This window comes from Carassius auratus, chromosome 40 (genome assembly GCF_003368295.1).
Source record: "Carassius auratus strain Wakin chromosome 40, ASM336829v1, whole genome shotgun sequence".
NCBI lineage: Eukaryota > Metazoa > Chordata > Actinopteri > Cypriniformes > Cyprinidae > Carassius > Carassius auratus.
In genome coordinates, this window is record NC_039282.1 from 14,189,830 (window position 1) to 14,217,457 (window position 27,628).

Sequence of the window (27,628 nt, forward strand, 5' to 3'; positions counted from 1 at the left end):
ATTGATTAAAAGTGACAGTATTAACTTATAATTTCAAATAAATGTTGTTCTTTTGAACTTTCTATTTATTAAAGAATCCTGAAAAAAATTTATATATATATATATATATATTTTATTTTTTTTCAGGATATATATATATATAATCCTGGTTTTAAAAAAAAAATATTAAGCAAAACAACTGTTTTCAACATTTATAATATCATTAAAAACATTAAAATAGAAAACGGTTATTTAAATCTATAAAATTTTATGTATTTTTATTAAATTAAATTCTTTCAAAAACAAAAATCTTACCGACCCCATTCTTTCCTGTTCATCTTTTTCTCTTTTACCTCCACTCTTTTCATCTAATAAACAAGCCTTTTGTTTTTCAAGCTCTCTGGCTTGGACAACGTTCTAAATCAGATCCTACAGCGAGCCGGTTATGAAGGCTTTGGCTCCAAAGAGACTTTCCTACGTCTGAAAGCCATTTTGGGCCCGGGCTCTGGTTTCATCCTCTCTTTGGGCAATCGATACATCAGGCTGTTTCTACCCTGGGAGCTTCTAATGGCAAGAACTCTTGGAGCTCTGGTAACATTATATGTCAAACAGGGGCGGAGGAAGAGAAAACCAGGAGCTTGAGTCTCAATGTGATGCTTCACTCGACAATAAATCCAAGTGGCAACAAAGCGGGCAGACAGCATAAAAGAGATACGAGAGAAAAAAAAAATCCAAATATTCAATGCAACAAGGGAAAGGTAATCGGAAATCTTCAAAAGGAGAAGAGCAAACAGCAGGATGCATCCTGAGCGCCACAGCGTCTGGAGGACGCCACCTTTGTCAGGACAAACTAAGAGCAAATGTTCAGATCGACTCTCGAGTCAGGAGCTTAGCGGTATGGACTTCATAGAGTCAGAGGTGCCATTCAACGACTAAAAGCTCCCGCCCCGCCGAGCTCTCCGCCGACTGGATTCTGAGGAAGAGATGCTGAGGTAATGGCTTCCTTATGGACTCCCAGCGCAAGAGTGATGGGCTGACAGAAGGTATGTTAAATATCTCCCGCTCTTACTACAACATCGGGACCCTGACCCCTTTGAAAGGGAAGGCTTAACAAGGGACTCCAAAGGTCAGCAAGCTGTAATATGTCACTGGGATTTAAAGGGAAGACGACTGTGGTGTGTTTACATGAGCTGGGGTTACACCATTTCAGTCCAAGGAGTGAAAATGTGGGAAAAGGTAGGAATAATTTAACATCTATAATGCCTACTGTATTATATTTGATACACACATTTCTAAGGTCTTTGCAGAAAAAGATTTTGTACAAAATCTACTACTGTACATGCCTTCTGTCCTCTGTTTGATCATTCAAAAGCCAATTTTTAATGATTTTATAAATTAAAAGTAATATTTGTTTGCCATATATTTTGTATTGCAATCTTTAAAAAAAGAAAAGAACACTTACTGGACTGAAGCTATTTAGGTGTACAAGATTATCCATCATTTTTAGAAAAGTCATGTTAAAATATGAGTACCAAATAAAATGCTTCAGGCTTTTGAGCTCCCATTGTATTTGCCCTCTACAATAAAAAAAACAGCAGGGTTTTGATCATTTGAAAATCATCTTACTAAGACATATTATTAAAAGATACAGAGTGACAGCTGATATTTATTTAGAACTTTTGGAACATATAATATCTGCAGCTGCAGCAAATTGCATATTTTTGCATAGAATGGACCCCTGAATAAAACTGAAGCATTCTTCCTTGAATGTGAGCTCCATATCGTCAACTATATCATGCTATATAAGCAATATAATCCTGCTGTATCAATTATACAGCAATATTCACAATATTTTTTTCTCTCTTAAGGTTCAATGAATGGTTTAATTTTATAAAATAAGATTTTTCAAAATAATACTTCATATGTTAGGCTAAAATGTGTAATTATATCAGTTAACATCACAAGCTGAGCAGTTTGACACAATCACTTAAGGTTGGCTTTGAGAAATGAACATGTTAGGGACCAGTCATGTTTGTGTATTGCTTTCTGTCATCCAGACAAATAATCTAAGCAGCTCGTTGTGACGGTTAACAATAGACAATGTGTCATGCTGGAAAATAACATTAGAAAGATGAAGAAAACAAGAAAAAGAGTGACAGGTCACCTGAGAGCACAGCAACATAACTAGTTCCACTACTGAGGTGCTTGACTTCATGCACACCAGACCTAAAAGGGAATAGAAAGAAAAAAAAGACATAAAAATGGATCATTCTGCTTCATCATATTCATAAACACACACAAAAGAAAGAAAAAAACCTTAGCGGTTGTTTGTTTTTACATGTGTTTTGACCTATCATAACTATTCACGTTCTATATCTGCGAGAGTTAGTCAAGGGCAGGCCGTCCACATGGCCTCAGAAAAGTGAATGGTGCAGATGAATGGAACGGTCCCAAAATGCAACCATTTTATGTCACACAAACATCCAGGACAGTTCGGATGAGTTGTGTTATGAATGTGAGACTGAACGTCTCTTGTCGTCTGTGCGTTATGACTCAGATAGCTAACAGCTCGCAGGGTCACTAATAGTGTCTCTGGAGCGGTCAAAGGTCATCCGCTGCATGCCAGTGTGAGATCAATAGCCAAGGCCATGGTCTTGCTTGCATATTTCTCAAACCAGGCTAGAATGAATTTAAATACAGGAGTGAATATAGTCATATATATATATATATATATATATATATATATATATATATATATATATATATAGATATTTTTTTTTCTAATACAGGCACCATTCTCTTGAAAGATGTTGTTTGAGTAAAATATGCAGTTTTAAATAAAAAGCCTGTTGTTGATTAAATATAAGGGACAGCTGGTTAACTGGTTATCCTCACTGATATACAAGGTAATTGTAAATGACATGTGCAGTTATTGACAGCCATATAAGACAAACTTTCTACCTCAAACACACTCACGTATGCACACATGCATTAAAATAGCAGATGCACTTGTTTGCATGAGCCAGCAGAGTCAGAGAGACAGGACTCTAATGAGAGAAAGATGAGGGGAAGTGTGTGTGTGTGTGTGTGTGTGTGTGTGTGTGTGTGTGTGTGAGAGAGAGAGAGAGAGAGGTCTCAGCATGAATGTGGTGTAATGAGACGAAGTGGAAGTGATGGAAGAGTATTTAGTATTGCATCATTATTACTAATGCACATATTTAGGGTTAGGCATTGGAGCAAACACCTAACTCTAAGTATTAAACGTTGCCATGGAACTAGTCCTGCGTAAATTATAGCTTCATTTTTGTGGGTTGATAAGATGTGTGCTGTTAATTTTCTAACTGGTTACTTTTTTCATTTGGTGAACAATAAAGCAGAAAAAAAAAGTTATTGAACATTCGTTTGATCTCATATGATGTAAGGGTCTGCAATAACATGGTTTGACCAGTGTGGCGCTGTGGCGCAAGACTGTAATTCAGTAATTCTGTAATTCTTCTAACGCAGTACAAGATGACACACTTATGGGACATGCAAACAAAGCCGAACCAATATGGTGTTGGAAAGTTTTGCAAAACTACAAACAAAAAATGCTGTCAAGTTTAAAGGCAAGTTTCTTTCTAGTTAGAGATGAAAGGAAGTGGGGCATTTGTGGCCTAGTGGTTAGATAGTCAGACTTGTAACAGGTCAGTATTGCAGGAATTGTACAAAATAGAAATGTAATAAAAACCACACTGAACACTTTAGCAACCTCATATATATGTCATGGCAACCACTCCAGAATCATTGCACATAATTTTGCCCAGAAAAGTACTCATTTTCTTCAGAAATTCTACATTTTCAAATCAAAACTGTAAATCCCATTAATAAAATCTGTATGCATACAATCTGTGGTAAAATCATTCCTGTAAAGTGAGCTTTAAATTCAGCTCACTTTTGTCTGACACAGCACCACTTGTCTCGTTACCCACTTAAACATCCTTTCACCATGAATGATCGCTCCTAAACCATTCAGTCTGTGAAGTTATGACCGTAATATTTCAGAGGCCAAGAGTTCAAGTCCCAAGCATCTCTCTGTCTCATTTATGAGGGTGAGATGGGGCCGTACACACAGCGATTCCCCACCGGGGTTCCTCTCTTCAGTCAGGTGGCAGGCTTGACCTCTGGATCACGCTGCTGGACAAACTAAATGCATTCTATTTAAACAGCAAGTCGCCGCGCTTTCCAGTTAAGCCTCACTGGCGTGAATGTGACATTGTCAGAGAGCTGAAGTGTCACAGAGTTGGGCGTCCGGCTCTCACAAGAAGTGCAGTGTTCAGCTCAGGGGCCTTGCACTCAAACTCCAAGTGTCGGGAGGCTGTCCGAGGGCGAGCGGGGTATAATTGCCCCCAGTGAACGAGTGTCTGGAGGGAGGCCGGGCAGGGCCTTGACCCCTAGTGCCGGGGCGAGTGATGGATGAAGGGTAATTATGGGTAAATAGGGCGCCTTTGCACCAAGCGAACAGTATTTCAGCTGTGAGAGGTTGAGGAAGAGAGGAAGGGAAGGAGGTGGGAAAACAGACATCACTTCTTCTGGTCATGGGATGGTGTTAATATACTGGACAAATTAATGTGAGGGTAAAGAGTCATCTATGAGGAAGCTGCTGTTATGTGTTCTTGATTGGGGTTCGTTTGGGCAGGATCGCAATGACCAATGACCATGTAATTTTTATACAAACACACATAAAAATATTTATTATATTATATAAAATAATAAAAATAAAAAAACTATTATATATATATATATATGTATTAACGTATTTTATATACATTTAATAATTTTCTATATAATTTCATAAAATGATTATATATAATATATAATTCAAAATGTAGTTAAATGAACAAGAAAATATATTTCTACTCTTAAAATACATATACATATTTTAAATAATGTAACTATATTTAGATTACAAATGTTATAAAATGGGCAAAAAGAAGGAATGTGGAAATTACTAAAATAAGTGACAAAAATCTAGTAAAATTTACTTACACTGCATTTTATATATATATATATATATATATATATATATATATATATATATATATATATATATATATATATATATATATATATATATATATATATATATATATATATATACGTATTTATACATAGAAGATGGTGCTAGCAAAACCAAGGTCAAGATTTTGAATCCAAGGCAATGGAGAAAAACTTTGGATAAAAGCATCTCTTAATGCATAAACGTACATTTATGTTACATATAAAAATACATTTTTCAGAATGACTTTTACTTTTCACAGAAAAAAGAAAGTCAAACAGGTTTGGAATTACATCGGGGCGGTTAAATAAATAATGACACAATTTTCATTTTTGGGTGATCTATTTCTTTAAATTTGTTTAGGCTCTGGCAACCACCTACAACACCATTCAAACCACATAGCAATGGGCTAAAAAACACCCAGCACAATTTTGCAACCTCATGCCTTAGTAATCAACCCAAATTTGTTTAGGGAAATCAAATCATACAAAGCAATGGGGTCAAGGCTTGACAGGTTTAGCAAGGTCTAGTTTGCCCCATCTGGCAGAGTCTGGAAATACACCATCTCAGAGCAAAACATTGACTCAGTTGAGTAGATTTCACTAGTAAAGTCATGAAATTGACACATTGCGCCTGTTTTCAGCAGTAAAAACTGTGATGCTTCCTAATGCGGACAGGATTAAGTATGACTACGAAGCTAAAGACAGAAAACTGGCTGTTATAATTCATAAAAAGGGGAGTTTGAATCCAGGGAAGAATGTCTGTCTGAGTATTTATTTCATGAAATTGCTGCCTGAGCTGTCGACACGCATATTTCCAGCGTGCCGTAATGTGGAGCTACATTAGACAGAACAAACTGGCTTTGAGCGGTGAGAGGACGTACACTATGATTTGGCACTGAGGCTTAAAGGTAAAAAAGCCACAAAACAGAGCCTGAAGTGTGGGTTTCTGTTCAAAGAGAGGTGTGTGTGGCCCATCGCACCCAGCCAGAGAAGCTTCCAAAAGTAGATCTGTGCACCTCCAAGTAAGTGAAAAAAAAAAGAGAAAACACAACCAACCAACCAACTAAAATATGTAAATAATATAAATGCTTATTATATAATTATTATTAATTTCAACTATATATTGTTATTTTTTTTCACCAAATCTGCATTTACATATATTGTGGAATATTATTACAATTTAAAACAACAGTTTTGTTATATTTTTCTTACAATGTTAATTGTATATATATATATATATATATATATATATATATATATATATATATATATATATATATATATATATATATATATATATATATATATAAAGTCATTTATTCCTGTGATGGCAAAGCTGAACTTTCAGCATCCATTAATCCAGTCTTCTGTGTCACATAATCCCTTTGAAATTATTTTTATTATTTAAGGATTTATTATTTAGGATTCTTAATTAACAGAAAAATCAGAAAAAAACAAAATTTATTTGAAATGGAAATCTTTTGTGACATTATAAATGTCTTTACTGTCACTTCTGATCAATTGAATGCATTCTTGCTAAATAAAAGTATTATTCGGAATTACTTAGTATTATAAAGTATTACTTTCAAAAACTGTATTAACTTCTTTCAAAATCTAACTGGTTCCAAACTTTTGCATAAGTATATATATATATATATATATACAGTATTGTTCAAAATAATAGCAGTACAATGTGACTTACCAGAATAATCAAGGTTTTTCGTATATTTTTTTATTGCTACGTGGCAAACAAGTTACCAGTAGGTTCAGTAGATTCTCAGAAAACAAATGAGACCCAGCATTCATGATATGCACGCTCTTAAGGCTGTGCAATTGGGCAATTAGTTGAATTAGTTGAAAGGGGTGTGTTCAAAAAAATAGCAGTGTGGCATTCAATCACTGAGGTCATCAATTTTGTGAAGAAACAGGTGTGAATCAGGTGGCCCCTATTTAAGGATGAAGCCAACACTTGTTGAACATGCATTTGAAAGCTGAGGAAAATGTGTCGTTCAAGACATTGTTCAGAAGAACAGCGTACTTTGATTAAAAAGTTGATTAGAGAGGGGAAAACCTATAAAGAGGTGCAAAAAATGATAGGCTGTTCAGCTAAAATGATCTCCAATGCCTTAAAATGGAGAGCAAAACCAGAGAGACGTGGAAGAAAACGGAAGACAACCATCAAAATGGATAGAAGAATAACCAGAATGGCAAAGGCTCAGCCAATGATCACCTCCAGGATGATCAAAGACAGTCTGGAGTTACCTGTAAGTACTGTGACAGTTAGAAGACGTCTGTGTGAAGCTAATCTATTTTCAAGAATCCCCGCAAAGTCCCTCTGTTAAAAAAAAGGCATGTGCAGAAGAGGTTACAATTTGCCAAAGAACACATCAACTGGCCTAAAGAGAAATGGAGGAACATTTTGTGGACTGATGAGAGTAAAATTGTTCTTTTTGGGTCCAAGGGCCACAGGCAGTTTGTGAGACGACCCCCAAACTCTGAATTCAAGCCACAGTACACAGTGAAGACAGTGAAGCATGGAGGTGCAAGCATCATGATATGGGCATGTTTCTCCTACTATGGTGTTGGGCCTATTTATCGCATACCAGGGATCATGGATCAGTTTGCATATGTTAAAATACTTGAAGAGGTCATGTTGCCCTATGCTGAAGAGGACATGCCCTTGAAATGGTTGTTTCAACAAGACAATGACCCAAAACACACTAGTAAACGGGCAAAGTCTTGGTTCCAAACCAACAAAATTAATGTTATGGAGTGGCCAGCCCAATCTCCAGACCTTAATCCAATTGAGAACTTGTGGGGTGATATCAAAAATGCTGTTTCTGAAGCAAAACCAAGAAATGTGAATGAATTGTGGAATGTTGTTAAAGAATCATGGAGTGGAATAACAGCTGAGAGGTGCCACAAGTTGGTTGACTCCATGCCACACAGATGTCAAGCAGTTTTAAAAAACTGTGGTCATACAACTAAATATTAGTTTAGTGATTCACAGGATTGCTAAATCCCAGAAAAAAAAAATGTTTGTACAAAATAGTTTTGAGTTTGTACAGTCAAAGGTAGACACTGCAATTTTTTTGAACACACCCCTTTCAACTAATTGCCCAATTGCACAGCCTTAAGAGCGTGCATATCATGAATGCTGGGTCTTGTTTGTTTTCTGACAATCTACTGAACCTACTGGTAACTTGTTTGCCACGTAGCAATAAAAAATATACTAAAAACCTTGATTATTCTGGTTAGTCACATTGTACTGCTATTATTTTGAACAATACTGTATATCAAATAAACCAGTAAATAATATGAATATTTATTTTCTAAGTTTACTTCGTTTTGCATGCATGTCCCTTGATCCTGAGTTCATACTAAAACATTTATATATTTTAGTGTATATACATTGATATATATATTCTATAAACGCACAAGCTTTTTAAAACAAAAGGTTCTTGAGGTAAGAAACATAAAATCAATCAAGTACAGCCTGCGCTGTCCCGTATCAGCATGATCATGTAATACAGAAGGAGAAAGACAGGGAGATGAAGAACTCCACATCAGTACCTTCAATGAGCAGCTCCTGCCCATGACTGCCCAGCAGTGTACGAGAGAGGAAAGGTGCAAAGTCCACAAAGATCTCCCTCAGTAATGGAGCCACCTTCTCCAGAGCTCGCTCCAGTTTAGTGGTGATACTGTGTGGATAGACAAAGCAAATCAATTGAACAAGCTTGGTAAAAACAATAATTTTGAAGACAAAACCATGAATTGTGATTAATACTTAACCAGTAAAATGGCACACCAACAGACCAAACCAAAGCCAGATACTAATAACCAGTTGCAGATAACCTCAGAGTGAACATCTTGGGCTCTGACAACAAAGACTAATTACAAAGCCAGTTTGCAGAAAAGAAAAGAGAACTACATGTACCCTACAGGAATCTAACCCCACTAGAAAATAAGCATGTTTGTGGTTTTTTTTAAGGCACACTGGAAGCTGTTCTTGCCTATGGCACTGGCCGGCTCTATAGTACAGCCTTTGGTCCTGACCATGAGCTAAATGAACTGAGCTGAGAAATCTTACATAAAACCCCAAAATACAAAGTCAAGACCAAAAAATGGGCAGAAATGGGTGACTTTACTAAATAAAATGTTACCCTAATTTTTAAGAGGTACTAACATTAAATGAAAACTAACTTGTTAATATTAAGATTTTTGTTGAAATTATGAAAAAAGCACGGCCCCATACATTTTATGAGCAATCAATGAAGTTATTTCGATATATACAAACTTATTTTGTCACTATGTAAATCCCCAATTTATATTTGTTTTAAGAATTGAAGAATTAAACCTTTTAAAACTTTCAAATTTACTTAATAAATATATAATCAGACAAAAGTCTCTAAAGGTTTGCATACTTGTCAGTAACTTTTAATACTTTTTGCAGTACAGTCCTTATATGGCAGTAGGAATTATTTTAAGATGAATCGCCTTCGATGATGAACGTGATATTGCGTAGCTTGTCCGTGATCTACGGCTCTGTCTTTTAAATGCCGCTCCATTTAAAAGCAGGTGATGGTCCTTTAGTGCTAATCACGGAACCATATTTACTGACTAAACGTGCATTATCATATCGTTAAATACTGTATATCGCCCAGCCCTAGCAGAAATCCAAGATATTTTTTCAATTATAAGATTTTAAATCAAAAGGTTATTCAGGAATGACACATAAAATCAGTCTAATGTGTCTAAAGGTTTGTAACAAACAGTATGTACAATATGGACTAGTATCTGTGCTTGTTTTTATTATTATTATTATTTTTTTAGAATTTAAAAATTTATTATTTGTTATTTTTAAGTTATTACAAACATAATACCAATTCAAGCTTAATTCTACACAGTTAAAATACAAGTAGCTTCCAGTATTTACAGTAAAGACATATTTACTATAGTAGCATGAAAAAATATATATATTGCGCAAATCCAGTATTTTAAGGCTTGGGTACAAGAAATAAAATCCTTAACACTGCTAGGGATTTTGTTGTATAAGCATGCAAATTGACTTGGGTTTGCATGTCTTGGTTGTAAATCTGATGATAATTAGATTGTGAGCTTTGAGAATACTGTGTTTCCTGTTTGGTGTGCTTATTGAAAACAAACAAACAAACGAAAAAAAAAAAACACAAAAGGGTTTTGTGTCATAAAAGTGCAGCAAATAAGTGGGGGGGGGATAAAGGAAAACTAATCAGACACAGGCAGCGACAGCGTAACCCATCTCTTGTCTCTCGGAGTGCGGGTTAGGCATCAGAGACTCTGCATCCAGACAGTTTCATCATTGACTTCACACTCCCAGTAAGTGCTGTCGGTTACCGCTGCCATGGCAACTGATTTGCGATTCCTGACGCGGCGGAGAAGCCACAAACAGTGTGTATATATGTGTGTGTTTGTGTGAAGTGTAGAGGCCCCTGGAGAGCACGAGAGAGAGCCGCACACACACACAATTTCTCCTGTGTAGTCAGACGGTGGCATGTCTGTGAGATGTCTGTCACAAAGCATTAGATGAGGTGAAAGGATGCAGCCAAGGTCAGCGCGGTTTCCAAACACTCTCCAAAAGACCTGTGCACACTGATTTCTCTGCATTAGCGCTCGCACAGCCCTCTCTGACAGCACAAACACCCACGGCGGGCAGTGAGAGAGGGGACAGGCGATATGTACGGTGTGGGGTTGTCTGGTTTTTGCAACCACAACAATAAAAAATAAATAAAATGAGTGTCGCCCATTGCCCTAAACAAAGGAAAGGCACAATTTCTGTAAACATGAAAAAAACAAGCCTGAGTTCTGACCCCCTCTTGTGGCAGTGATAATAAAAACTCTGTCTGGGTGAACAAACACAAATGCATCTGAGGAGGTGCTGACAGAAGACGTATTCCCAATCACAGACACACTCAAATAAAGCAATATGACACTTGAGGGTGTGTTTTGCAGTTATTTTATCATGTTAAAGGGGTATTGTGTGAAATCATATTCACTTGATTTCTGAAGGACCATGTGACACTTAAGACAGCACTATTTGCACATCTAGAATCTGAGGGTGCAAAAATATTTTAATATTCAGAAAATCAACTTTAAAGTTGTCCAAATTAAGCCTTTAGCAATGCATATTACTAATTAAAAATGAAGTTTTTATATATTATCTGTAGGAAATTTACAAAATATCTTCATGGAACATGTTCTTTACTTAATATCTTAATGATTTTCGGCAAAAGAAAAATAAAAAATTTTGACCCATACAGTGTATTTTTGGCTATTGCTACAAATATACCCTGGCGACTTAAGACTGGTTTTATTGTCTAGGGTAACAAATGTCCAATAGTGGTCCATTTTTTAATTTCCAGTAAAAATAAATAAATAAAAATAATAATAATAATAATATAATATACATATATATTTCACAATGCTTCAATAGCCGCTCATCCAACCATCCCATTTTCTAATAAACATCAAGCTGAATCTCTATCCTGCTGTCTGTCTTAGACCTCAACACACACACACCCTGGGACTCTGATTCACCTCATGTTCTCCATGGTGTCCTCAGGCATGGGGGCCACATTCTGGACCGCTGGCAGATTCTTGCTGGTGACTCCATTCACAAAGCTGGAGGAAGAGGAGGTGGACGCATCTGTGGCTCCTGAGAGAAAACAAGAGAGAAATCACAGGTTAGGAAGAGTGACTAAATAAAGAATAAATTAAGTTTTTGGTGTAAAAGTAATAAATACATTTTGTTTTAAATAAGTATTTCTAAATTAATAAATATTTCTTTCACACATTGTCAGGCATTGAAAACAACTCACCTTATATTTTATCACTTTATATCCCCACCAACTGCCAACTAAGCCCTAAGTTGCACTAAAATCAAATGCTCTTTCTGTTTATTCATCAGGTAACAACTTAACAACCGAGGTACAGTACAAGCTTTGAGAAATATCCCTAATACTCTCGCCTCTCCCTGAGAGCGGCAAGCACCATCTTACATTCCTTTATGTCTCTCTCTGCCAAAGCCAGGGTCCACAGCGCCCTGTGCGGCAGGGAACTTCTGATAGATCCATCACTGCAATGGACTGTCATCCTGTGAAACCACAAGCTGTCATGGGGCATCTGAGGATGGGAAATCTACTATGCAGCCATCAATCGCCATGTCAGAGACGAGTGTCCACCCATAAGCAAATACACCAAGATGAGGGGAAGCGTCATTACATTACATTTACATTTACATTTTATCATTTATCCAAAGCGACTTACAAATGAGAACAATAGAAGCAGCCAGGTCAACAAGAGAACAAAAACAGTATACAAGTGCCAAGACAAGTCTCAGTTACATTTCAGATTAATGTACCTTGTGCATTCTAATCAGATCTCAATAAGGCGTATGATGGAAAATGGGGACTAAAAACAGCCTCTCTTATAGAAAACATAATACCACAAAAAGTATTTTAGCAGGTTGTTAAAATTGGCTTTCAATTCCCAATACACAAAAATTTATGAAATAAACAAACTGGGAAAATTATAACTATTACAGATATTTTCAACGCATCACACAGAATCAAATATCATGTTTTTAGTCTAGAATCTCCTGCCTAGAGCAATACACACTTACAATTTCACACTCAATAAGGTAGGTATAACAGCTCCAGTCTCAAGAGAAAAATCTATAGTGTTCACAGTGTGCACCCTAGGGGGCCGTTTGAAATGGACCTTCCTTATAGTCTCCATGTGGCTGCATAACAACCTTGAAATTTCATATAGATCCTATCTTCATGTCTTTGTTTCCCTATAGTTTGAGAAAGCTTCATGAAGGGGGCCCCCTCTAGTGGACATAGAGCCCGATGCCACCAAATCTAATTTCCTGAGATTGAATTATTTTAGGAATGACATCTTTAATTATTCTAAGAATAGCAGAGCAGAGTATGCATTTCAGTGGAAATTCACTTAAGCAATTGCACGTTCAAATTAGCGTCTCATTAACGAACAGAGAGCAGTTGTGACCTTTATATATACTTTTAAGGATAATGTCTGGCCTTATAAAGTTACCATAGCTTTGTAATAAATCCAGAATAGGTTCAGTAAGGTTGTATCGAGACATAAGTCAGAGCAATGCTAACCTGTAGTGTTGATCATACTCTTGGGTGTAGTGGATGAAGCAGCAGTGAAGATGTTTGGGGTGTTAGCAGAGGTCAGGGTGCTGCTGGAGCCCGAACTGCCCACTGTATTCACTGCCAGAGGCTTCTTGGCCTGTACCACCACACTCCTGCGAGAGGAAGGAAAAGAAAGTGTACACAGTCTTTTACTAAGTGTACCTTGGATTGGATGTGGCTGGCAAACTGTTCTTGTAACCAGGCCAGAACAATGTACTGGAATTAGCGGATGTGTAAACCCCTAACCAATCAGTTAGGATTTTACCAAGCACTTCCCAGAAGGGATGGCAAGTGACCCACAAAAGCTTCAAGATTCTGCATAAGCGAAAAGAAGCACATCCAACAAAGCAAAATAAAACATTTCACCTGCAACAATAAATACACGGTTCCTAGTGAAATCAGTTGATTAAGCTGGAGGGAGATTGATGGCTGTTTTCCACAGTCCAGTCAGACTGGATGAAAGTGGATAGATTGAATGGTCGCAGTGGCAAGGGAAAGACCTGCAGGCAAAGTAAACATCCTGCTCTCCTGCCGGCCCCGTGCTTGCCTTGCGACTGTACAGAATGAGAGCTTAGGACAAACAAACAGTAAAATCAAAAGCAGTGACTGCTGGGTTTTGGGTATGTTTCTCTTTCCTGCTGTTTGTCCACTGCTGTGACTTGACATAATGTCAAACTCGGAGCGAAATTCATCAGAAGATACTTTCCAGGTGTGTTGCAGGAATTAGCTGTTGCTACAGCGCTGCAGTTTTGATGTTCTCACCTTAGAAAACCTTACATGTTATTAATACAATACAGTACATTTTTATGGCCCCATTATATCTCACTATACTGCATTAAATACTAATAGAAAATATTCTTAAATTCTAAAAATAGAGAAAAAAAAATGGTATCTATCTATATGGTCATCATTGAAGTTTTGTCCTAACTTTTTGTTGTTGTTTTGTTATATTCATATACACTTGCAAAACCTAGTTTCTGAATTACTATACTTTCCAGGAAGTTGTACCACTTCAAAACATTCCATTCCATTAGAAAAAGTAAAAAAAAATTGGGGAAAGTAATTAAATATAGAATAAAAGTGTAGGAACAAATAAAGATAGAGAGGAAAGATGGATGAAAATTTTAAATATCAATAAGCAAAAATATCACAAAACATAAAACACCAAAAGGTGACACCCTCATCAAAGCAAATTATTTTGGGCTGTTTACAATCCATTTCTGTTTTTCTTACCTTTCTAGTCATGGTAAAATTAATTTAAGTGTTCGAACAAGCCACGAACATATGTCTGAAAGTTTGGCACATTCTTTAATAGAAATACTTAAACGCAGTATATTCATTTTTTAAATACATTTACAGAAAGTACTCCCAAAGGTACGGCATAACAGGAATAATCCACTCCAGTTAAAGAAAATCACAATACGGGCAATCATCTCGTCATCCTTTTTGACCCAACACTGGCCAGCTGCGATCTCTGAAAAGAGATTAAGTAGCTAAATATAGCTACTAAACCAATTAAACCACAAAAAAGGACCTAAATATACTAATCAACTTAATTATGCCTTCAAGAAATTATATTTAGCCTTTTTCCCAGCTTATTTATAGCTGTAGAAGGAAATCACATGGTTTCCAGAGGCAACAGTCTAACCAGATGAAGATAGTGCTGGAGATGAGCATGATCACGAGTTTGTGTTAAACTCTTGACCTCACTGATAATCTCCTGTATGTCTTCACAAGACATTCTGGAGCTTCGCAGATTCACGGAAACTCACCTTAGCCTGATAGCAAAGAGCAGGAGAGGATTGGTTTGATATTATAAACATGACAGAGTCAAGTGCTTTGGAGAATGGAATGATATTTTGTTGGTGTGTTTATCGGCCTGGTTTCTTTATCACGACTTGACGTGGTTCAAGATGCTGGCCGATATGGAGATCTGCATGTTTTCGGTGATGTAGCGCAGGTCTGGTTCTAATGTCACCTGCTAAGCCTCCTGATGCTGCACAATGTGACTTCGGAGAAGACACTGTACAGAGAGAGGATGGAGCTATTAGAGCTCTTGTCTGGGATACTGCCACGCTCTCTTTAACATGTTGGTGTGACACAGAGAGTTTCTCATAGATCGCATGTGAGGAAGCAAAAACATTCTGTGACATGTGCTTCCCCTTGAGCTCTTCAAACAGAGAATAACATACACTTAAAATCATAAGTCTGTCCCATTGTCTTTATGAGTTATTAGGAGTTATCCTTGTAGATGCTAATACATACATTACTGTTTAAAAGTCTGGGGTCTTATTATCTTTTTTAATAAGTCTTTTTAAGCTCACCGATGCATTTAAGAAAGAAAGAATGAATGAATGATTACCCTTCAGAAATCATTCAGATATGCTGATTTGGCATTAAAGAAACATTTGTTATTATTATCAATGTTGAAAACAGATTTATTGATTTATATTTTTGTGAAAAATAGTTTGAGACATTTTAATCAAGATTCTATGATGATAAGGAAGTTTAAAACAACAGCATTAATTTGAAATAAATAAAAAAATCTGCTGTAACATTTTCAATGTCTTCCCTGTCACTTCAGTCCAATCGAATGCATCCTTGCTGAAAAAAAGTCTAAATTTATCAAAATAAATAAATAAATAAATATATAATAATAATAAAAATAATGAAAATGAAAAACTGGATGATGTAAGAAAAATGACTCCATTTGTGAACCACAGCTGACAAAATAGTGTGGAACTACATCTAAAATAAATAGTAATCAGTCATATTTAATCGTTTTGTGGAAATAACATTCAGATGCACTTTATATGAACAACTACTACTAAAATGATTATTAACTGAGTTAATATAAATAAAACATATCAGTAATATGTATGTAACATGGACATCCTAACCTCTAAAGTACATTATTTGACCTCAGTTTGCAACAGTTTTGAGCATAAAGATCTCTAAAGCAATGCTTTTCTACAGTATTATGTTGACTTCTTGCAATTATTTGACAGGTAGAGCAGATAGTATTAGACTGATCAACACTCCTCATGAATTATTCATTGGCTGGGAGCTTGTGAATGATGCATGGATTATCCTGTGCATATTTTATTAATATGAATTTTAAAATTGACGTACTTTGAATGAAGCATAGATAAAACTCGAGTAGACTATGAATAATGCAAATAGTTTATATGTTTTATTTGAAATGGCTATTAGTATCACAGTGCATAAATGAACATTTAACAATAACAATAATTATATGTGTTGGACTCATATAATGGCAAACTTATTTTTTGTCACTCCGTTCATTAGCATACCATCCATTAGTATGAAACGGACTGATTTTAATGTATTAAAGTGTTTCTCCTTGATTTAAATGGACTAAAGCAAGTTCTTCATGGCGGCAGCCCCATCTGCAAACACGGCTTTCTGGTAATTCAATACTAATTGAAAAAATTCACCTTTGGAAAAGTCCCAGAAAGACTATGATGTGCGAGTCATCTTGATCACTCCTGTGTTTGAGGCTTTTTTTTTTTTTTTTTGATGTTTTCACTCCCTATCTATTAAGCTTCTGACAGACAATCCAAGAAGCCTGTCCACGTCTGGCAGCTCATTTGGTGGCAGGTGGCAAACAATTAGACACAGCAATTTCAAGGCCGGCAGATGACATTAAAGCATGCGGGAGAGAGTGGTATGACCCGGGCGTCTGCGGACCGCCTGTGTGAAAGCATTTCAAAAATAATACACTCTTCCATGGCAACTCATTTCTGCCTGCCAGCCTCTATTAGGGTGCTGAGGGGTGAGGACGACAGGAGGGGAGCTAGGGGCACGGTGGGGCGCTTCTGTTTAATCTGTCATCAACGCCCTGGAGACCCTTCCTAACATTCACAAACACATCTCCACACAACACCTTTACTAGTCAGCAGGGCACACCTCATCTGTGGCGCTTGCACACATTACTAATATCGAAGCAGGAAGAAGCACATTATTTGGGCCTAGTCTCACAGCAGCCATAGTTTTAAAGGGATAGCTCACCAAAAAAAGAAAATGATTAATAATAAAAATGATTTGCTCGCCCTCCACTTGTTCCAAACCTGTATGAGTTTCTTTCTTGTGCTGAACACAAAAGAGGATAGTTTGAAGAATGTTGATAACTAAACAGTTGACGGTTGACTAATGTGGAAGTCAATGGCTACCGTCAATCTTTTGGTTATCAATATTCTTCAAAATACCATCTTTTGAGCATCGGCTTAACGCCAGGCACACATTGTAACTTAATCTGGCAAAAATAAATAAATAAATAAACTGCCCACTTAGATCTCTCACTGACATAAAAATAAATAAATAAAAACTAATAACATGTTTACTGACAAGTAATTTGTTGATAATACAATAAAAGGCCAGTATACATCTATACATAAAGTATGGTTCTAAAACTGATTTTTGCATGCTTCTATAGACACTTATGATAATAAACTTTATAATTAACTTTATTAAAATTATTCGCATATTGAAAGCATCTAAAACAAAAGCATTTTATGTATGAACAACTCAACAACATGTAAAAATGGTAACAAATTATTTTAGGCCCATAGAATATTGAATTCACGGTGTGAATAGATTTAATTGTTTAATCAGATTTGACATTTTCTTATTTTGAAAGTTTCATTCTGTTCTGTGTAATTTCTGCCATTGTATTCAACTTGTTTTAAAGGATTCTTTTACTTTACCCACGTCTAAACATAAAACTGTCAAAATTAATGAAAACATCAGTTTGAAAGCGGCATTTTATTCAGTGTAATTTTATATAAATTCCATATATCAAAAAATTCTATAATAATTGTATAAAAATGTATAAATCTATAAATTCTACATACATGTATGTGCCTATTACATAAAAAAATACACACACACACACACACACACACACACACACACACATAAATAGATTTCAATGTACAGTATTTTCAATATTCAAACATACAAACCAGTCGGACAAATTGCCATGCATGCTATCCCAGACAGAGATTTATTAAGTGTTTAATGCAGCGAAACCCTCCTCCCATCCAGCTGGAGATAATTTTTAGCCAAAGTGAACAGATTATCATATATATATATATATATATATATATATATATATATATATATATATATATATATATATATATATATATATATATATATATATAATCTTTTTCATTTAAACAAATTCTGTTTACATATGTTGATTTTGGCCAGCCATGAACAGCAACAGCTTTGCAGCAAAACTGAAGACATGTGTTAATAGCACAGACAAATCATGCTGTGATTTTATCTGGCCTTGGAATGTAAACACGCCACAAAACGCTCAAACACATCTCTGAGACATTTTCAAACACAGCAATTCTTTGTGATAGAAAGTATGGGGAATTTAGAGTGAGTTATGCCTTGCTTATGACCAAGAAAATCATTATGGCCATTCCTCAGGGACAAGACTAATCCAAGAATTCATCATGGTTTGACTGTAATATATTGTGTAGTGTTTAAAGGCACGGAAGGGATCGCAGGCATACAGAAAAGGTCACTGTACGTTTAAGGGGTCTTGTACGTATACATCTGCAGTAAATGGGCTACTGTAATGCTATTGGTGACAAATTCAATCACGTACACAGTAAAGTCAAATGATTTCATATTTGGCAGTCAAGCTGATGTATACTGCTGCCACCTGGTGGACGTTCATATCATTACACTTCATCAAAGTTACGGCTAAATTCTGTCATTTACCTCGTGTCGTTTTGTCAAACTAAATGACTTCAGTTCTTCACTGGAACACAAAATAATATATTTTTAAGAATTGTGGCAAATTAAAAACTTTAGGTTTCTACTGACATTCATTGTATATTTTTATCCATTGGTTGATATGGTCAATATATCACATATTTGCTAAATGGGAATAGTAAATGAGAACAAAAACTGTTTGGTTACCTACATTCTTAAAAACATCTTATTTTGTGGTTTTCCGAAGAAATAAAGTCATACAGGTTTGATGAATTTTTGGTGGACATTTAAAGCATTACTCCTTGTTCAATTCAAGTAAAGCTCAATCGACAGCTTTTGTAGAACAATGTTTACTATCACAAAATAGAATCTTTCCTTCTTAAAAAAGAAGAGAATTTAGTAAAAAAAAAAAAAAAAAAAAAGTTAGAATTTTTTTTTTTTTTTTAAAGCACTTATATTAATTCTTATGTTAATTTGGATATAACCTTACACAGAAAAGTTTAATGAAGGATTAATTTAATTTTTACACTGAAATCATGTTAATATGCATATTGTTTATGTCTGGTGGTTATACTATTGAAACAGTGAGCATGTTAAAATTTATGAATTGGACTCCATTCACGTATATTGTAAGCTCTTAACTGTCATCTAGATCTTTGTGTTATTTAAAGAAAAGGAGTGACAAATAGGATTTAATTTTTTTGTTATCAACATTATGACACAAATGCTTTCAATTAAACTCATACTAAATGTACACTTTTCATTTCAAAAGTTGTCAAAGACTCCTTAAAATTCTTGCATTGTGACAATGAGAAGCTGGTACCTGTCAAAGGAATGGAACTGCATGGGTAACATGGCTTGGGCTTCCCTCTTCATGGCTTGGTGGTCAGGGTAGGGTAGGGTGTCTGGACCGCTCTCTGTGATCTCCACAGGAGCTGCTACGAGGCTCTTCAGGATCTCCTTGACATTGATGCCTTTGTTGGACTGGCTGATGCTGGAGATGGAGGCGGGTTTGAGGTGATCCATGATCGATGGCTCAGTCAGACTCTCCTGTGACCTGGCCTCTGATGACAGTGTGCAGAACAGGCCGCTCATGCCGTTCGGACCACCCATGGCGAGGTCCAGGTGGGCCCCGTTCATGACACTGGACCCCTGCTCGTCCCCCAGTCCTGAGTCTGAGTGAGGGAGGGATGACTCCTGACGGAACTCCTCCAGAACACTAACGGCATCCGTGCAGCTGTCAGAGAGGGCTGATGGGTGCTCTGAGGATTAGGTATCGCAGCGTAGAAGATGTATGAAATATAACAGAAATCAGAGATTATTAGAAAATGATCACTAGAACTACTAGATTTTTATCATTATTTTATCACATTTATGACATTACAGTATCTTTAAGAACCACATCAGATGTGTGTATGTATGTATTTATGTATATATATATATATATATATATATATATATTAGGGGTGTAACGGTTCACAAAATTCACGGTTCGGTTCGATACGATACACTGATGTCACGGTTCGGTTCGGTTCGGTTCGATACGTTTTAGATACAGCAAAATGTAAAAACATCTCAACTTTTCAGAATGCCGCAAGCGCACCGCGGGTCATGTGACAAGAACCAACCAATCAGCTTCATCCTTTCCCGTAACAACGTTGAGAGCTCAGCCAAGATGAAGGAACAGCTGATCATAGTTGTATATGGATTGCCATTTTGAAATAAATTTAGTAGCAGAGCTACTGCAAGCGATTTTTAGAGCTGCAAATCCATTTATCCTTCGCTGAAATTTCCGCGTCTCATGGAGAGAGCACGTCATTGTTGCTTAGCAAAGACAGACGCCTCATGAGCGCTTCTGCCCGAGCGCTTTGGAAAGGAGGAGAAAGACGCGCTTAGCGTTTTCCACGCGTTTTTAGGAGCGATATGTGAACGGCCCCTAAGGCGCTCGCTCACTCAGCACGCGCTGAAGGCTCGTTGCAAAATGTCTAATGCATTTAACAGACCAGAAATATAAGATCCTAAAATAACCAACAGGTCTGGTGTTTGGGTTGGATTCCCTGTAAGCTATAGTGTCTAAATGCTGCAGGGATAGTTTGCTGCGTGCATGTTTCTCCTTTTTTTCGTCTTTTCCCAGATAGTACTGACGCATATATCCCAGATATTCCAGCTGGTGTTTTTTTTTCTTTTTTTTTTTTTTGTATTCCCGCTGGTGTACCCTGTCATGTTGCAGATGCGACATACCGTTGTTTTTTTATCCACCACTCTCTTGCCATCACCAATATAGCTTAAAGGGAATCCAAAGTGCACCCAAACACCAGACCTGTTGGTTATTGGAGGATCTTCTCATTTCTAGTCTGTTAAACGCATTGGCTATTTTGCAACGAGCCTTCAGCGCGTACTGAGTGAGCGAGCGCCTGCTGAGTAGCCTAACATAAACATATAAGATGGTGTTTTTTTCTTCTTCGGGAGTGTCAGGGGCGTTGCCTGTTACGTTGTTTGGGTTATTGGGCTACCTTGTTGAACGCATATCATTATATTTCTATCTCTCTCTCTTTTTTTTTTTTTTTCCAAATATAATTAATTACTCCAACGAACCGTTCGGTATACATAATGCGTACCGCGTACAGAACCGAAAGCGTCGTACCGAACGGTTCAATACGAATACGCGTATCGTTACACCCCTAATATATATATATATATATATATATATATATATATATATATATATATATATATATATACACAGTACAGACCACCAAAAGTTTGCAAACATAACTATTTTTTATGTTTTTGAAAGAAGTTTCTTCTGCTCATCAAGCCTGCATTTATTTGATCAAAAATACAGAAAAAAATGTAATATTGTGATATATTATTACAATTTAAAATAATTGTTTTTAAATGTATTATACTTTAAATTATCATTTATGTCTGTGATGCAAAGCTAAATTTTTAGGATCATTATCACATGATCCTTTAGAAATCATTCTAATATGATGATTGATTATCAAAGTTGGAAACAGTTCTGCTGCTTAATATTTTTTCAGAACATGTGATACTTTTTTAGGATACTTTGATGAATAAAATGAAAAAAAAAATGAATATATGTTTTAAAATATAAATATTTTGTAATAACAATATACACTACTGGTCAGTAATTTCGGGTCAGTAATTTTTTTTCGTTCTTCTTTTTAAATAAAATCAATACTTTTATTCAGCAAGGATGTGTTAAATTGATAAAAAGTGATAGTAAAGAAAATATATTATTAGAATATATATTATTATAATTTTTTTTTTTTAATAAATGCAGTTCTATTTAATCTTTTATTCATCAAATATATTAGACAGCAGAACTGTTTCCAACACTCATAATAAATCAGAATATTAGAATGATTTCTAAATGATCATGTGATAGACTGGATGTTTCATGTGACACTGAAGGCTGGAGTAATGATGCTGAAAATTCAGCTTCAAATAGAAAACTATTATTTTAAGTTGTAATAATATTTCACAATATTACTGTTTTTTTTCTGTATTTTTGATCAAATAAATGCAGGCTTGATGAGCAGAAGAAACTTCTTTCAATATATATATATTATGTGAATGTCAATAGAGATGCTTTATAAATTTAGCTTTAAAAAATGTTTAGTCTCTGATCCAAATATCTGATTTACATACTGTCTGAGCACAATGACAGCGTTTCTGTCCTTCAAAAAGATTTGCTGTCAAGACTCTTCAACATACATCCACTTTCATCCTATATAATAAAATCAAGCCCTTTCAGACAAGACCACTCAATATCCAAACCCTTGCTTGTCTACACTATATCCAGTTGTTCTCCACATGTTAGGAATTTTCAGTAATATTCATCAAGAGCCTTTAGCAAGGTCAGTGGGGCCCAATTCAGCTATAAACTATTCCTGAATGTTGATTTGAGTGCAGACAATGGCCTGCAGCATGCTGTTTGGAAAAATTCCCATCCATAGCCTTTCTTCCCTGAAATTTATGAGGGCAACACAGCGTAGTGCCTCAGCCTCTATGATCCCATTCTCCTCTGGTGGATTGCTTTCCTAATGGGCACTGACAGATGGGGCTGGAAATAGCAGCGCTGCCCCTGCCTCTGCATGGATCTTCTTTCTTTATACTCTTTCTTCTCTTTTTCCCTCACTATTCTTTTCACTACAGTTCCCCAACAAAACCCAGTCAGAAATGAACACATCTTACATTTCCAATAGTTCTTTAATGCATCCTTCAAACCACTGGACATTCATCCAATTTTGCGACAGTTTTACAGACAAAGCCAGCAGTGATTTCCTTCAAGAATTCTGTAAGGGTTGCATGTTTAATTTTATGTGGGACAATTAGTGCAGCTAATGAATAATAAATGTGGGACGTGGTGAAGAAAATTAGTTTGACACCAGCGCAAGACCTACATTTATTTTTTTTCATTATAATTTGTATCTAGTATGACAAACACACACACACACACACACACACTCATAAACTACCTTGCTAATGGCATTAGAAGACATTTTTAATGCAAATAAGCAATGCAAATTAAGTTGTTTTGCTTATTGTAAATATATATGAATACGTGCATTAAGCAAGACCAACAAATATAACATCAGTCACTACAACACCTGTGCTTGGGGGGGAATTTATTTCCTGCCGAATGCCTCTTCCTGATTGGCTGATAGGCCTGACAATCTCCCGCTGGGGTTCCAAGATGTCCCGGTACTTAGATACCATCAGCACCGAGATAAAATAGACAACAGCGAGAGCCAGGAACTGGGCCTGCTTACTGTCATCCTGAGGAGCACAACATAACAGCAGCTAATGGTATGAAGAAGAGTTAGCATGTGACTAAATCAGGTCACGCAAAGAAGAACGCTCCTCTGAACTGATTCTGTTTTCAGTTACAGAGTGACATTTAAAAAATGGCGATAAAAAATTAATGAAAAAAGAAAATCTGTAAATATACATTTTAATAATAACCTGAAAATAATATTTAAATAAGTAACCCCAGTATTTGTGATTTCATAATAGCAAATATGTGATTTATTAACCATATGAACCATATGATTACATTGTCTACAGTGTGTACATTTAAACATGGGGAGATGCATATTTATGCTTCTTTCAATGGGCATTTGAGGACGATTTGACATTTACTCACAACATCACGAAAAACAGCAGCTCGCAGGCGGTTGATGTCCACGTCTTGCAGAAGTCGGTCCGGGTCCTTAATTGGAGAAACATTACTTGGACAATTTTCTATGGTGGTCTAAGGCAAGAAAAGCAGACATTTCAAACAGACATTTAACGCTTTCATTTACCTGAACAGTTCTCACACCGCTGATCTCATTTACAAAATCACACCACACCCACAGTGCAAATCCCACATAACGTGACAATGTTATATTATTGTGTAGAAAAAGACAAAAACATGAATGTGGCGAGACACCACATACTGCAATTTCAGGCTTTAAGAAAGATGGCTTGAACACAGAGTAGATTAGTTACATTTCATTATACACTTATATAAAAAAAAAAGTTTTTTTATCTTAAAACAATCATTAAAGTAATTGTGTCATAAACTACATACATTACTTAGATTATATAAATTATAGATATCTACTTCCATACGTATAAAGGACTTGGAACAAGAAAGCTACCCTTACAGCATAGTGAAATTACAGAAACTGTGTACAGTGATTGGATGCAGTATAACAGAGTGTGTAGTAAAGTGGGTACCTTGCTGGACGTGGACATGCCCTGCAGGCCCTCCTGAGACTTACTGGAGGACAGCGTGGATTTCAGAATCCTGTCCCTCTGACGCTGACGACACTCTAAGCAGTTCCTCACAGCTACACAGCATACTGAGACAGAGAGAAAGAAAAAGCTATAAAAACTGAATAGGTTTGATCCTGGGTGCTGACTGATCAATATATGGGCCCCTTGAGTTATAGGAGGAATCCTGCTTGCATATTATTGCTTAAATGTGTTTTTAAATAAACCTATCTCTTCTTTTTTTCTTGTACAGCACCAAAACCAATAAATTGACTGAGAAAACAGAACAAAAATGATTGGTAGTGTGTTATCGGAAATTTATGCTGAATGTCTAGACGACCAAAAACATACTTCCATTTTTATATACAAGATTATAGAATACAAGCTTAAAACACTTGAAAAAATATTTTAAAACTGATAAATTGACTGAAGAATAAAGTCAGAAAGCTGGTTGGAAGAGTCTAAAGATGTTAGAATAAAGGAAATGTATGCTAAACGTTCTTCTTTAAAAAGTGTCTTGACACACATATACACACACCTAGTCTGAGGCACTGTCGCATCAGTCCACCTGAAGACATGTTTTTCTCAGCTTCAATCTCGCTGAAGTTGAGGGAACTCGCAAAGACCAGCACATCGACCATGGACATCAGCCGGGTCAGAAAGATCACGGCCGTCTCAGACGACATGCCCTGCGTCGCCTCGATGCCCTCCATTTCAGTCTGACACAGACACACACAGTAATCAAGAACACAAAGGGTACCTTCCGAAGGTGTAGTCGGTAAAATGTGACACAATCCTGCACATGAAGTGGGTCATGTAAAGCTTTGGCAGGCGCTTTCTAAGATGCAGGATTGGCAGGAGCAGGCATGTTTTTAGATGTAGTGCACTGAAAGTCTTAATCAAAGAAAAATGAGTTCAAACACCTCCATGACCAAGCTACACTACCACTCAAAAGTTTGGGGTTGGTAAGATTTGTCACACTGGACTATAAATCGAATTTATTTAGAACCAAGAGAAAACATTACCGTCTACAGCCACAAGAGGGCGCTTCAGTGTAGACTACAGGAGCACTGAGCAGCATAGAGCGCCCTCTTGCGGCTGTAGACGGTAATGTTTTCTCTTGGTTCATTTCTATCGGTTCATGTCAAATTAATTTTGATAAATAAGTTGCACCTGACAATAAGTCGCAGGACCAGCCAAACTATTAAAAAAAGTGCGACTTATAGTCAGGAAAATATGGTACTCACTGGTCGAAACAATGCTTTATATAAGCATTAATTTCTTTTTAAAGCCCCAAACTTTTGAACGGTATGTGAAACTAGTATATGAGAACTAGCATTGATTTCCAATGTGTAAATGGATTCAACACAAAAATAAACAATTCAAAAAATACAAAAAAAGAAAGAAACCTCAACCTTTCTATTGAGGTCAGACTAAAATCACAAGACAAATTGAGCAAATTTGGAATGAAAACTACTAAACAGAATGTAGATCCTGTGAACAGAGCTTTTAATAGTCAACATATTCTAGTATTTAAAAAAAAAAAAGATTACTGGGCTATGAGACCGTAGGCACATTATCCATGATAGAGATAATGGTAATGTACCATAGAACATTCCAAATATACTAATCTATTGATACTAACCTTGGTATTCTTTACATAAAAAATAAATAAATAAAGTTCAAGAGAAACCCGTAGTTAAAACACACTCAGCAGTGAAGAAGACAGAATAAGGGGATATAAGGAGTCAGCACTATCTCTGAGGCATTCTGTTATTTGAAAGCTTATACAGTATCTGAAGAGCTTGGCTTGCACTGATCTATGACGACCACTGGATGGAAGTATTGTCAAATCTCTGGCACACTCACAGAGGGCGAGGTGGCTGCGGACAGCAGGGGAAGGATCCCTCCACAGGCCATGATGATGTTATCCACCATTTGTGAGATCAGGTGAATGGTGTTGTGTACAAAGATTATGTTCTCATTGCTGTTGACAAAGTCCATGATGGATTTTGTCGAATGACTGTGAGGGGCAAGAGTAAGAGGAGCGTAAGAAAGAGAAAGACAGAAACAAAGATAAAAAGATTTACATTGCAATAACAGAAATTTGAGTTGTTATAGAACGATGACTTTATCAGCGCAGACGGCATCATTTTTGACAAACTGCTAGGGACAGGATTAGAGCTCGTTCTATACAAAACACAAATCTCTACTGTACAAAAAACACCAGAAAACATGGCGTCTACTTCACAACGGGAGTAAACTGTAGCCACTGACCTTCTCCAAATGTGTACGTCTGCTTCTAGAGCAAAGAGCAGATCTGTAAGTAAGCGCTGGTGCATTGGGGACCACTTGAACTCTGGGATACGGAACATGGTGGTGCGGGGACCGGGACTGAACTGTCGACACTGCTCTTCTGTCATCGACATGCCTCTGAAACCCAGATCCACTCGCAGATCTCTATCCAGATGACTACCAGAACGGCCGTGTAAACTCTGAAAGCAAAACACAAAGCTGATGCATTTTAAACACAAAGCAGCTTAGAATATGAATACGGCATTGGCAGTTTTTGACAGGTGTAGTAACAAAGTGTTCTTTTTTATGGCATGGAGAACAGATCGTGTTCATCCTTGCAAAAGTCCTACAAACAAGCTTCATGTTGGGAACATCTTTAAAAGTCAGCTGTAAGCTGAAAGTATGACATTTCTTGAGGCAAGTTTTTTTGTTTGTTTCAAGCTTTTTTTCAAGAGGTTTTGCCAAGCTGCAGACTGCATCTTCTTCTAGAGTCCTCAGTATAACACACAACACCTCAGAAGCTAGTTTGGCAGGCAAAAAAAAAAGTCAAAGAATGAACCTTCTTAAATTTTAATGTT

General features: G+C 36.4%; 1 protein-coding gene across 1 annotated transcript in view; it reads right to left on the minus strand.

The window, feature by feature from the left end:
* The window catches only part of LOC113058655 (neurobeachin-like), a 220,543-nt gene that overhangs the window by 110,824 nt on the left and 82,091 nt on the right, over positions 1-27,628 (minus strand). The window contains exons 23-33 of the mRNA XM_026226760.1: positions 27,033-27,250; positions 26,625-26,778; positions 25,294-25,474; positions 24,720-24,844; positions 24,142-24,249; positions 23,606-23,774; positions 19,792-20,230; positions 13,182-13,327; positions 11,593-11,710; positions 8,590-8,717; positions 2,144-2,205 (exon numbers count right to left, since the gene is read on the minus strand). Coding sequence (XP_026082545.1) covers positions 2,144-2,205; positions 8,590-8,717; positions 11,593-11,710; positions 13,182-13,327; positions 19,792-20,230; positions 23,606-23,774; positions 24,142-24,249; positions 24,720-24,844; positions 25,294-25,474; positions 26,625-26,778; positions 27,033-27,250 — 1,848 coding nt within the window. The remainder of the gene's footprint in view (positions 1-2,143; positions 2,206-8,589; positions 8,718-11,592; positions 11,711-13,181; positions 13,328-19,791; positions 20,231-23,605; positions 23,775-24,141; positions 24,250-24,719; positions 24,845-25,293; positions 25,475-26,624; positions 26,779-27,032; positions 27,251-27,628) is intronic.